Here is a 13,210-nt window from a genome sequence, read left to right as displayed (position 1 = left end):
CTTTCTTCCTTCCTTCCTTCCTTCCTTCCTTCCTTTCTTTCTTTCTTTCTTTCTTTTTTTTGAAATAGGATCTCTGTATACTTCCCTGGCTGTCCTATAATTTGCTGTGGAGACCAGGCTGGCCTCAAATTCACAGAGATCTGGCTGCCTTCTGCCTCCTGGGTTCTAGGATTAGGGTGTGCCACCACATCCAACTCCTGGGGTGTCTCCAGTGCCCTTTGTATGCTACTGAAGGAGACTGCTGAGGTTTATTATGAGGGGTCCCCAGGCCCCATCACAAGCTTTGTCCATAGCTGGTGCAGTTAAAGAGAAGTGATCAGATTGGGCGGCCACTCCTATCGTCAGCATTAGGGGGTGGGGCCTAATTTGAGGAAGTAAATTTTGGCGACTCCCCCTGAAACATACACCTCATTCTGGATTTTTCCTTCCTTCCTCTTTCCTCCTGGGCTGTCATGAGGTCAGAGCAGCATCCTCTCTGCCATAGCCTCCTACGTGTGTCTCTTGCTGCAGGCTGAAGAGCAGTGTAGTCAGCTGACCATGGCGGAAACATCTGACTCTGAGCCAGAATAAATCGTTCCCCCTTTTCAGGTATTTTGGTCACAGCAAGGACATGCTAACTAGTGTCTTCTACCTGTCCGTCTGTCCTTCGTGGCTCATATTATGCTTGTGTTCCTCTTGGGATCAGTCTGCATGTTCAGTGTCCCAAGTAAACATTTGTTTGTATTGTCAGTGTTACCAAGCACAAGGCATTTGCATTATGATGACTGCCACCCCCTTCCCCCTTTTGAACATACACAGTGTAGTCCCTGTTTGGCTGTCAGTCAAGATGTCTTGGGCGGTTGGTATCATTTGCTTTTCAACGGACTCAGAGATGTCAGGTTAGAGCATTGGAAAATGGTCTGGTTTTAGCCATTGGAAACGACAGAGTTGGTTACTGTGATTTTTTTTTCTTTTAAGCTGGAATGCTGGAGAATGCCAGCACTAAGTTGTTTTGTGTGTGTGTTTTGCTATATTTTGTTTTGTTTTCCCTCTCTTCCTAACCCTGTTGTCCAGTTCTTGCTCTGGATGAAGGAATAAAAGGGGCAAGCCACACCTCAATGGCTGTTGGGTCAAGCTTGAAATTCTGGCTCCTTCTTAAGTTTCTTAGGGAAGATTTATTTTAATATATGTCCCTGTCAGCAGCCATTAGAGATTCCCATGGGCCTACCTGACTCTGGCTAATTTACACTTATGAGACTGGATGGAAGCTAGCCAAGCTGCGACTGTTGGTTCACAAAGTCTGCATATGAGTTGGATATGTCTGAATGGCAACAGAATTTTCACCTCTCTTGAGCCATCACTAAACGCAGCTCAGGTGCATTTCATGTGCTCACTAAACGTGAGTTCTGCTATCTTTCAGAACCTGTGAGCAAAATCCTGCCTTGGTCCCAGTTGCTTTCCTGGTTTGCTTGGGCTGAGATTTACCTTGAATTACATCAGCCCCTTCCTCATTGTAAGTGACGAGCCTGCAAATCTTCACACTGACCTATCATTTTAAAGTGGAACAGTCAGTAAACAGCCTTTCAGAGAGCCAATAAGGACATTTTATTTTAAAGCCAAGCGTCTTGAAGGGGAGCTCAATAAATCATCAATGAGACATCACTTCAAAGAGATGGTTGGACTGAACCGTGGCTTATCTCTGCTCTGCGGAAAGCAGCAAATATCAAATATGGGCTATCATTAACTTGTTTAGGGATTTAGATGCTTAAAACTGTGTAGCCATTACCGTCTAGGATGCACGTCAGGTTGTGGGGAAGTATAACCTGGTTCATTTGTCAGGGATGAGTGATGGGCCGGGCGTGTTCTGTCATTCGAGTGAGCGTGCGCTTCTGTCTGTCTGGTGGTGGTGGGGGGGGGTGACACTGTGACAAGCCCTCCTTGTCACTCTTCTCAGCATTTGCTCAACAGCTGTTGGACAGAAACACGCGCCCCTCCAGGTCTTCATTTGTCTTTTGTGTGAGATGAACCTGAGAGTGCTCCACATTTTAATTAATTAAGTAGCGTGGTTACGTCTGAACCATCTTAAGCTTTGCGATGCCTCCCGTGTTCAAACTTGTGATTAGTTTAAACCCTGGAGTCTAGTGCTTTTCAGGATGGGCTTTCAAGTGGAATAATAGCGATGCTAATATTGCTACTCTAAGCTCTTTATGGATAATTTCTCACTGGAACATATTGATGTAGGGTGTATTAGCACACCAGATGTGCAAATTAAGAAACCAAGGGAGCAAAGAGGTTAAGTAATTTTCTGGGTCACACAGCTCGTTCGTGGCAGGGAGGGTTTGTACACGGACAGAGGATCTCTAAGATCTTCACTGCTTGTATAATAACGTGTATGGAGGTATGTTAGATTGAGTCTCGCAAGAAGTATATTCTAAATATGAGCCCCCAGATACCTTTAACATTCCAGTGAGATTCTTAAGAGCATTTAAGAGCAGATAGTGAGATTCACAGACTTGGGGAAGCTACCTATATGTTGGAAAACAGGTGAATGAACAGAACGAGTGTAGCAGCTTAGAGAAAGGGGTGGTGGTGATGGGGTGCAGCTGTCTGGGCTGGATGGCCCTGATGGTCATCTAGCAGAAACTGGCTTTGTCCTCTGCATACTGGAGATGTTCAGGGTCTCAGGGGCTGTAGGTGGGTAAGGTGAGTCCAGGTTAGGGAGAAAAAAACATGGCAGTAGGGGTTAGCCACTAGAAAGAATTCTGAGAGTAACTGGGTTAATACTAAGAGCAGCAAGACTCAATTCAAATATTTGAAAGCAAGACAATAATAAATTGCTTCCGCTCTATCAGCCTCGGAATCTGTCTAGCAATGTATCCCTTCAAAGAAGTTGATTAAGTTTCAGATATATACTTTAGGGAAAACTGTGCTGCAATAATAGCCTGTTTACAAAAAAACTGATTTCTTCAGACCCATGCTATTTAACTCATTTATAGGGGTGTGATTTCTTTCCCCCAAGACAGGGACATAGCTCCCACCAAATAAACATTGTGAGACTATCCTCTTTCCTTCTAATTTGAAAACATTCCATTCATTTCTGTGACCATTGCTACGGTTGTGTGGAACAAGGAAAAAAAAAAGCCTCAACCATTTGAACAAATGTGCTCTTGTCCAAACCGGAACAAAAGTAGCCTACGGTACAGAAGATGGCATGCGGATTATTTCTTAATGGGAGCATTTGCCTCTGATGGAGTGATGTTTGCTTCTAAGAGCGTGCACGTAGTCCGTATGTGCGCCTCTGTGTGTCTCTGTGTGTGCATGTTCGTTTTCTGCATTCAGCCTGCGTCACTCCTATGGTAATCAGTATCTCTCAGTGAGCCCGTAGGTGAGGAGGGTTTCTTTGATGGCTAAAGACCTCCAGTTCCCAGGCATTAAATGTGCATACTGCCTTCAGGGCGTTAAGCCCTGCGCTCGCTAAGCATGCAGGTCTCATAGCCTAACTAACCACAGCGCCTGCATTCCCACAGTCGCGGCAGCCACAGCAGATGCTTCCTTCCACTGTGCTTCTCTGGCTGCGCTGTTCACTTTAGGACAAACTTCTGCAATCATCTCATGGATTTATTTTCTCTCCATTATAACGCCTGGACTGTGAAGATGTCATCATGCCATCAGGGGCAGCATGAGCCAAGTTCTTGGGGCTGTTAAGGATCTCTCTGCCTTCCCCCCGCCCCTCTTGGAGATGTGTAGCAGAAAAAGGCTTTGCCTTTAGAGAAAATTTTTATCGCTTTGGCCAATAATGTGTAGCAATATTAAATTTGATGGCAGACCTTGAAGTGTATAAAAACTTAAGTCCGGAAAAAGGTAAGACCTATGCTGCTAGTTTTAAGGTAAGTTGATAGCTTAATAGTAAAAGGTGGCAAGCTTTTCTTATTTTGTTTCAAATTAAGTTAAAGATTTATGTGATTGTTGATTGACGTATTTGAGATACTATACTTTAATCTTAACTGAAAAGGTATTTTTGACTGGGTCAAGGTGTTTGCTACTTGTAAATGTGTATTTGTACAATGGCAGTTGTGGTTGGTGACAAGTCATGCATCACTGTAATATAGTACATCATTATAATAAAGTGGTCTGTGGGAAAATATTGTGGGGTCTTGGGTTATAGTCAAGGACTATAAATCAAGGACACAGGCATGTTAAAAATGTCATCTGTTTGATGCAAACTGTAGGTTTTAATTTCAGTGTTGTCAAATCCTATTCACTCTGAATTACGATGAACAGAGTCCCATTTTAACTTTCTACAATAATCCAGAGGGGTGGTTTCTAATATGTGTCCATTGAAGGCAGTCAGGCTAGGGGAAAGAATTAGCTGTATAAGATGAAATGGCACGCGTGCTCAACACAGATAAAATGGAGGCAGGACCTACGTATTGTGCCTGGAGAACCTGTCGGCTCCAAGAGCTCTAGGAAAGCATCCTAAAGTATGAATTTGGAGTGGGGCATGTGAAATGTGTGGGGACTGCTCTTGTGTTGGAAGAAGAAGCTGCTGCCTGCTCAGACAGCACAGATGACATGTCGAGCCGTGTCTTCTAAGCCCGTCTTCAAGTTGCAATGCGTGTGTCACTGAGGTTATTGAGGTGCGTTGCTTCCGATGTAAGTTTCCTGAGCCAGTGCTCCCTTTGAGAACCTGTCTGCAGGTTGTCGCTGGCCTGTGGGAGCCACTTCAGCGTCCTGTGCTTACAGTACAGCCCCGGTGCTTGCTGTTCATTCAAACACAGACATGGTACCACAGGTGATTTCCTTAGTATCCCTGAATTTTCCGAGTCTGGAAAGCAGCCTCTCTCCAGGTAGAGAGAAGGATTTAGTTCCCTTGATATACAGGCCATCACAGTGATTCCCATGTAAAGTTGTCTGTGCGTGTGTTCAGGAAATCTCTTCTGTGCCGAGTGCAGGCTTTGTGTAACACCCTGCCAGAATTACGTACTTTCTACTGCCGTGGAAGTAATGAGAGAAACTTCTCTCCCACCACATATGGGGTCTCTAAGACTGAAGTCCAAATAAACTCTCGTTCCTAAACATTACAGAAATCTGAATTATCTTTGCCAGTTATATAAATTTTAAAAGATAAAATAAAATGTCACTCAGGCTAGGTGTTCTCACATATAGATAGTCTTAGTAATTTTTTTTTAAATTAAGCTTTTCAGTGTGTTATATAACAGGTTTTCTTTGATTTATTTTAATAATTTACTTACATTGGGAAAAAACTCTTCGCTGAATCCATCCTGTTTTTAAGTTTTTCTCTGTTGGTTGCAAGGCCATTTTTGAAGAACTGTTTCTTATACATTCCAGAGCAGTTTTACCAAGGATCTCTTAGGGGTACGCAGAGTGTGTAACGCTGATAGAGTCCGAATCTCATGAAGTCTGGCTGCATTATTGAATAACGACATCAGTGACGAGACTCAGTTCACTGGGTTCCAAAGTTTTCATTCACAGGCAGAAAGATCAAAAAGACCCCGAGTTTTGGTGGCACTTGATGCTGTCCTATTAAATGTAAAATGTGGATATGTTCATTTGTATTTGTAAGCAAATTTGTTTTACATTTGTATATTTTATGTAAATATATTTTATTTATTGCATGCTTAGAAAATTATTGCTATATTAGCCTCAGATTTTGGGTTAATGTGCGAAATCTCCAAGCTGGAGAATCATCTCAATGATTTTTCAGATAGTATAGAGAGAAGGTAGGGCCTCATTGTAATGTAGAATCAGACAGAGAACAGCTTGAGGCAGGTACAGCTTGCTTTTATAACCTCAAGATGTCTATGACCTTACACTTCTTCTTTTAGCAACAAGACAACAGAAAACCCCCTTACCCTTGTGGGGTGATAAGGAGGGTTACGGTGCAATATCTCTAAAAGTACTTGGAAAAGAACTGTAGACACAGAATACAATATCATTAGAAATTGGGATAATGGGCAACTGGGGAGATGAGATGGTTCAGTGGCAAAGGTGCCGACCGCCAAGCTTGACAACCTGAGTTTGACCTCCAAAACTCACATGGTGGAAGGAAAGAAACAATTCCTGGAAGTTGTCTTCTGATTTCTACTCATATACTATTGGCTGTGTGTGCGCACACACACACCCGAGAAGTGTGTGTGTGTGTGTTGGGGGGAGAAATAAATAGATAAGAATCATATCCATCTCATCTACTTTAATGGAAAGGAAACCGTATTCATCATGAGGATGCCAAAAGCACTTTGACCTAGAACTTGGGTACCGTCTGCTAGATTCCCCCTGTGGCTCAGTAGCTTGCTTGCCAACAGTGCACTCTGGATAGCATGCCTTACAAAAGGGCAGATGTCAGTGTTGGAGCAAGTCTTAGGTTTCTGGAGTCAGAAGCAACCATAGCACTGCTGCTACTCTGTCATAAAGGGATACAGTAGGCACAGATGCTACATGGGCATTTATTTATTTATTTATTTATTTATTTATTTATTTATTTATTTTGCACACACAGAGCAGATCTGCAGCTGGACCTGAGCCCTCCAGTTCCTATCATGTATTATAATTATAATACATGTATTATATTAGCCCTCCTATTCCCGCCCTTTCCACTTGTACCAATTGTTGTTTTTTAGGAGATGTGAGTTATTTTGGTATTTGAGATGTCACTTATATTAACACCGTTTAAGCTCTCAGCCCAAAACTGCCGTTTAGGGAGAGGGAAGAGGAGCACCTTAGTGACTTCTTGACACTCGTTACTTTTAGTAGCGCGCCCGTGTCTGTGTATGCAAGTGCAGACGTGTGGGCATGCCATGGCACACATGTCACTCTAGAGGACAACTTTCAGGAGTTGGGCCTTCTCCTGTCAATGCGTGGGATCCAGGGGCTGAACTGAGGTTGTCAGCCATCAGGCAAGCACCTCTATTTTTTGAGCTGTCTCACCAGCCCACTTTTCCCCTTAAATATTATTTGTTGTCTTATAAAATTATTAACTGATAATAGTGAATTTGTGCTATCCATAGGGACAAGGGAGTACTTGACAAGGTACTGGTTAGGGACATGGAGATTAATCAAATTATTTGCCCTTACAGTGACCCCTGATCTAGTACACAGGCATGCTTTTAGCCCCGTGATAGAGGGAGACCTTTGCAGAGGTTCTTGAGTGTGGAAAAGTCAACGCAAGATTTTTTTTTCTTATTTATCATGCATACAATGTTCCTCCTGCACGTATACTTTCATGCGAGAAGAGGGCACCAGATCTCATGACAGATGGTTGTGAGCCACTACGTGGTTTCTGGGAATTGAACTCAGGACCTCTGGAAGAGCTGCCAGTGCTCTTAAGCTCTGAGCCATCTCTCCAGCCCAAGGGGTTTTGAGCTTTAAAAAAATAAGGAATAAGGAAGATCACAGCAGGTGGCAAGCAAGGGTTGAAGTCTGAGGAATAGGGAAAGCCAGGTATCAGAATAAAGATGCCCAGGCAGAGTCTAGTTTTAGAAGGAATCCTGAAAGCAATTTGGAGCCTGCCTTAATTAGGGCAGCCATCACTGTGATGAAACCACAGGACCAAAAGCAAGTTCTGAAAGAAAGGGTTTATTTGGCTTACTCTGCCACATTTTAGTCCATCACTGAAGGAAGTCAGGCAGGAACTCACACAGGTCTGGAACCAGGAGGTAGGGGCTGATGCAGAGGCCATGGCGGGGTGCTGTTTACTGGCTTGGTCTCTCTAGTTTGCTCAGCCAAGACCTCTAGCTCAGGGATGGCATCACTCAGAGTGGGCTGGGCCCTCCCCCATCAATCGCCCCCCATCAATCGCCCCCCATCAATCGCTAATTAAGAAAACATCCTATAGGCTTGCCTACAGCTGGACCTTATTGATGTTTTTTTTAAAAAAATTGGGGCTCCTTCCTCTCGGATGATTTCAGCTTGTGTCAAGCGGATGTAAACTTTCCAGCACAGGACCCCATTGTAGGTGGAGTGGATTGGCGACCAGCTGCCCCCCTCTAGAGTTTAAGGAGAGGGAAGGCCAGGTGTTAGAATAAAGCCCTGGTAACCCGGGGTAAGGAACTTAGTTGTTTTTTGTTTTTGTTTTTGTTTTTGTTTTTGGCAATTTAAGGTTTTGAGCTGAGGAGAGATCTTTTTTAATTAGACAAGCCCATCAAGTTACTTCACTGACAGCCATGCCCCTTCTGCTACTTCACTGACAGCCACGCCCCTTCTGCTACTTCACTGACAGCCACGCCCCTTCTGCTACTTCACTGACAGCCACGCCCCTTCTGCTACTTCACTGACAGCCACGCCTCTTCTGCCACCTCACTGCCCACCTTTCTGTCCCTTTACCACTTCACTGTACTCTCATTGCTGTGCTGGGATTGAGCCAGGCCCTGCAGCCTGCTGAGCGGCTCCTCTGCATCCCTGTCTCCTGCACTGGCAACTAGAACCCTTTGTCTAAGACATCTATTAGCCATACCTTTCTCTTTGCCTCTTTACAGTCCTCCTATAATCTCTCAGTGTGTTCTCCATCCTTCTGTGCTCACAATTATCTTCCTGTGTTTTGATCACAGGTTGATTTTGAAAATTTGATTTCAAGAGACAGAGTTTACATCATTGTGTGTGTCATTTGCATACATCTTATGACTATATAGATGCCCACAGAGCAAAGTAGCTAGCTAAATTACTTAAGGGATGGTATCCCTTAGAGGATGGTATGTAAGGAAAAGGATGGAGATTTCTACAGCAAATGATAAATCAAGTTCATTATACAAATTTGATAAGTAGCACTCTTCTTGATACCTCTGTGAAGTAGGTGTGGTTATTATCTTTGTTTCTGAGATGACAAACCTGACATGTGGGCACACAGAGAGAGAACCTGAACTTTCCCTAGGTCACACCATAATTGGTGGAGCTGGCACTTTAATCCGTTGCCTGGCTTTGTAGCCTGGGTTTCCAGTCCCTGTTCCTGTCTTTGGGATATTGCTGCTTTGTTGGAGGTGTAGACAGTTGGGAGCCATGGATTGTGCCCTCTGTAAAAAAAATTCTCTGTTATTTTTGGTTTTGGTGGTTCAAGGTCTGGTCATTTATTTGTTCCTCTCAAAGACTTACTTTTGACTGGACTCAGACTTAGAAGCGCTCAGTGAGGACAGCCTACATCTCTTGGTTGATGTTTTTCTTTGACTGCCTTCCTTCTCTTGGTCAAAGTCTAGCACATCCTTCAGCCTTCTCATTATTTTTCTTAGCGCATTGTTTCTTCAGAGCAATATGTTGACATTTGTGTTACAGGACATGTGGAATAACAAGATGTTGAATCACGATGGTTTGGTCTTGGGCTTCTTACCTTCTATGTTTAAGAGCTTTCTGACAGCATATTGGCAGACATCATCATCTTTAGAGAGACTGAAGAGCTTTAGAATCCTGCTAGCTCTTTTGGGCCCTAACCACCAAAGCACAGAGACAGCTGTCCATCTGAGCTGGGCATAGTGCCATACGCCTTTACTCCCAATACTTGTGAGGCAGAGGCAGCAGGTCTCTGTGAGTTCTAGGGTGACATTATCTGGGAAACAAACAGACAAAAAATCCCCACATTGAGAACACTCGGATTGGCATTCCCATGCATCTTTGAGCAGACTTGCATTTCCTCTCTCCAGTTCCTGGTCTGTAACAAGAATTCACCTTACTCCAAAGCGAGCACACTCTGCTGTGGGTCAAGACACCTTGCTTCATGGGAAAACCTTCTTTGTCCTTCCCACCACTTATCAGACCACACACCTTCCGCTCTTCACCAAGAGCCTCAGAGATATGTCTGCGGCCATGTGCTTCTTTGGAAAGTGTGGAAAGTGTGACGCTTGCATTCATCTGACTGGGACGAAGATATTCAGCTTCATCTTACATGGATGCCGACCAAGGAGGCGCCATGAAAAAGAGCTCACTAGGATCTTGTTAAAGACATCTCAGTTTTTTCTGTGGATACCTTCTTCCCCACCACCAAAGATTTGCTTGACATTCTTTTGAATTAACATGCTTGTTAATGGGCGTCCCTGAACGGGGGGCAGGAAGGCACATAGCGGGTTGCATAGAGCTCTGTGCGGGGAAGCAATGGGGTAAAAATGAGCAAGATGTGGGTTTTTGGTATGCCTCTGGGGACTTTGACTGACTTTGAGAGACAAGAGGGAAGATGGCAAACTTTGGAATAAATAGGTGATATCAAAGGACTTCTTTAGGAAACAAAAATCTAAAAGCACAGAGAAAAGCAAAGGCAAAAACTGAGGAAGGATCCTGTAGTGGACTGGAGAAACTGGTCTGCGCCTATCAAGGTCATGCACCCTAGTCATTGAGGCTTTGACCAATGATGCATTACTTCTCTAATTACAGTCCACAGAGCAGGAGCTACCATGAGTGAGCTAGAGTTACTTCAGATGTCACTTTGAAGAATGGTAAATGATTGCTTCCATTGATCTGTTTAAAGGCGACGTCACGGTAATTGAGGTGTGTGACATAAGGCTTTTGCCTAACCCAGTGACCTGTTGCTTCTTGTTTTTCTCTAAGATTGATGTATCGTCTGTCTATCAGGGAGTGTGGACAAAATGGAGAGGCCATGTAAGTGGGCCTGTCTCCTCCTCACTAAATGTAGGTTCAGAGATCCGTGGAGAAGGGAGGTGTGACGGGACCACTCTGCCATTTATTCCCTTGGTTTCTTCTCGAACCTTTTTCTCTAAGCTCATCCATCTCCATGCGTCTTTTCAATTCATCATTTCATTTCAAATATCTGAAATTGCACCCCATTAACCAGGAAAGTGAGGGAAGGCAGTAACAGAAAGCAGAGTAAGGCTCAGTATACGGGGTGCAATGGGTCTTCTGGAGAGGAGTCTTGGCTCTTATTTATTTACCGCTTAATTTTCAAAATAATGAAAATTTGGCCAGACCTCCCCTTATCTGAGTGTACCCTCATTTTCAGCCATTCCCAACCCCTTTTGTATTCTCTATCTGCTTAAATCTTTAAATGTGTTTCTTCTCAAAGAAGCAGTGAATATAAGAGCAATCTGTGTACCAGGGGATAAAGGAAGAATGTGACGGGTAGAGACTGAAGTTCTCCATTTCCCCATGCTTGCATGTCTCTCTCTTTTCTCTCTGGGCATCCGTGTTCTTGTCTCATGATCTCTCTTACATGGGCTCTTCTATTTTTGCTGTTGCCTTTTCACTAAATTTCTCGGTCTATATTATTTGGTCATAAAAGTAAAATGTAGTGACATTTGGTTTATAGAACTAAACGCAGACCCATGAAGGTAATCAGTAATTGGGGCCGCGCTGGCTTTGAGCCGAGTTAGCTGTTAAGACCTTGGAGCCTGCTGTCGACTCTTTGTGAGGAGAAGTGGGTTGTTCTTAAGCTGTGTCTAACCACTAACCAGAGCAAAGTGAGGCAGATAGTGGCAGGCTAGGTAGTAGCTCTGAACTGCATGAGAACAATGGTCTAGTTACTGTTCTATTGCTATGAAGAGACACCATGGCCAAGGTTACTCTTATCAAAGAAATTGTTTAATTAGGGCTTGCTTACTGTTTCAAAGTGTAAGTTCAAGATCATCATGGTAGGAAGCAGGCAGGCAGGGTGCTGGAGCAGTAGCTGAGTGTTTTACATCCTGATCCAGAGAGAGAGAGAGAAAGAGAGAGAGAGAGGACCCTCAAAGCCCACTCCCAGGGATACACCTCTTGTAGCAAGCCCACACTTATTTCAATGAGGCCACACCTCCTAGTCCTACTCAAATAGTTCTGTTAACTGGGGACCACCCATTCAAACTTGTGAGTTAGTGGTGTGTGTGTGTGTGTGTGTGTTCATTCCCACTCAAATCACCATAGCAACAATCCGATGAAATCTGTTGCTATTGTGTTACATCCTGACTCACATTCTCTTTCTGTTTACTGGGTGGCATGACGTTTTTTGTTTAAGTGTGTGCGGGGCGGGAGGGGGGCACTGGGGTTGAAACCCGGCTAAGTGAGCACTCTTCCTTTGTCTAGTGCTCAGTACCTCGTCCTTCAGACAATGTCACTTCCTTTCACTGGCAACATAAGCTGTCACTTTCAGCCTTTGTCCTCCGAGTTTACGGGCCTTGTCTGTGTTTCATCTCTTCTCCTAGTTTTGACAACCAGCCTCAGGTTTCCACTTGTGTGTCTTCGTCAAGTCTCCTCTTGTACCTGCTTGTTTATCTGCCTATGGTGTAGTCCAAACCAGAAATAAGTCAAGCATGTGAGAGAGACAGGAAAAACCTCCAAGGAAGCGGTAAATTAAAGCAGTAAATTAAAATTTAATTAGCACATAGGCTATTACTTAGTTTATGCATATGAAGAAACAGATTGTTCCCTCAGTTTTGATAATCCTGCTCATTGTGCAGTGTTCAGTTCTCCATGAGGAGAGTCAGCATTGGGCCATTTGTATCAACCGCTTTCATGTGAAGTCCTTGAAATCCACAAGTTATTCTGTTTCTTATCACTTAGCCTAATTGTATAAATTAAATGCAGCTCATCTTATTAACGATAACATTTTCAAGATCTGCTGTAGATTCAACAGGGTGAGTGTTTGTTAAAAAAGTGCAAGGGAAGCAGACTAAAATATGGTTTGACGGTGCTTTTATATAGGCTTGGGCATGTTCAGGGTGGTGGGCTTTCACCATGTTGCTTTCAAAGATGAAATGAAGGCTGGAGATATGATGCAAGGGTAGGACATTGCTTAGGATGTGCAAGATCTCGGGTTCCAATCGCAGCATTGAGAAAATTCAACAAATGAGAAGCAGGTTATTTTGCTTTATTGGGCCAGCGGGAGGTTTCTAAAGAGCAACAATGTCGGCAGAGCTGGGGAAATGGGCACTTGTGTGAGCTTTTAGTCTGGGTTAGAATCGGCTTCCCGGAGAGTAGTTTCATAGGCTAGCCTTTGGTCCAGCAGTTCTAGATTCTGCCAATTCGTCCTGTAAAAGGACTTCTTGGAAGACACATTAGAGGAAGCAAGAAAAGTGTCATAACCTCAATGAGCAACTCATTTTTAACAGGTAGCACATGGACACCACAGTAAGCAGCGCAGCCACAACGGGGATGGAGAGATGCAGATGCTGGGAGAAAGTGCCTAGGGCTACAGCTGTATTCAGTGGAAAATATTACACCAAATTCCCATTTTTTCTTGCTGCTTAAAGATAAAGTAAGCTCAGGGGTATTACAGTTGGGCGGTGGTGGTGCATGCCCTTAATCCCAG

The 13,210-nt window shown here is 43.8% G+C and overlaps 1 protein-coding gene across 10 annotated transcripts in view; it reads left to right on the top strand.

The window, feature by feature from the left end:
- Plch1 (phospholipase C eta 1) overlaps positions 1-13,210 on the top strand; it is a 192,468-nt gene that overhangs the window by 46,280 nt on the left and 132,978 nt on the right. Inside the window, exon 1 of one of the 10 annotated variants that reach the window (XM_005344055.3) lies at positions 3,338-3,840. The exons of the other annotated variants lie outside the window; for them this stretch is intronic. Within the exon in view, the coding sequence (XP_005344112.1) occupies positions 3,798-3,840 (43 nt within the window). The 5' untranslated portion in view covers positions 3,338-3,797. Of the gene's footprint in view, positions 1-3,337; positions 3,841-13,210 lie in introns of those variants that run through there. 10 annotated transcript variants of the gene reach the window in all.

Source organism: Microtus ochrogaster, chromosome 1, assembly GCF_000317375.1.
Source record: "Microtus ochrogaster isolate Prairie Vole_2 chromosome 1, MicOch1.0, whole genome shotgun sequence".
In the NCBI taxonomy this organism is placed as follows: Eukaryota; Metazoa; Chordata; class Mammalia; order Rodentia; family Cricetidae; genus Microtus; species Microtus ochrogaster.
Note: the sequence above shows the minus strand (reverse complement) of the source record. Positions and strands in the feature narration are given on the sequence as shown.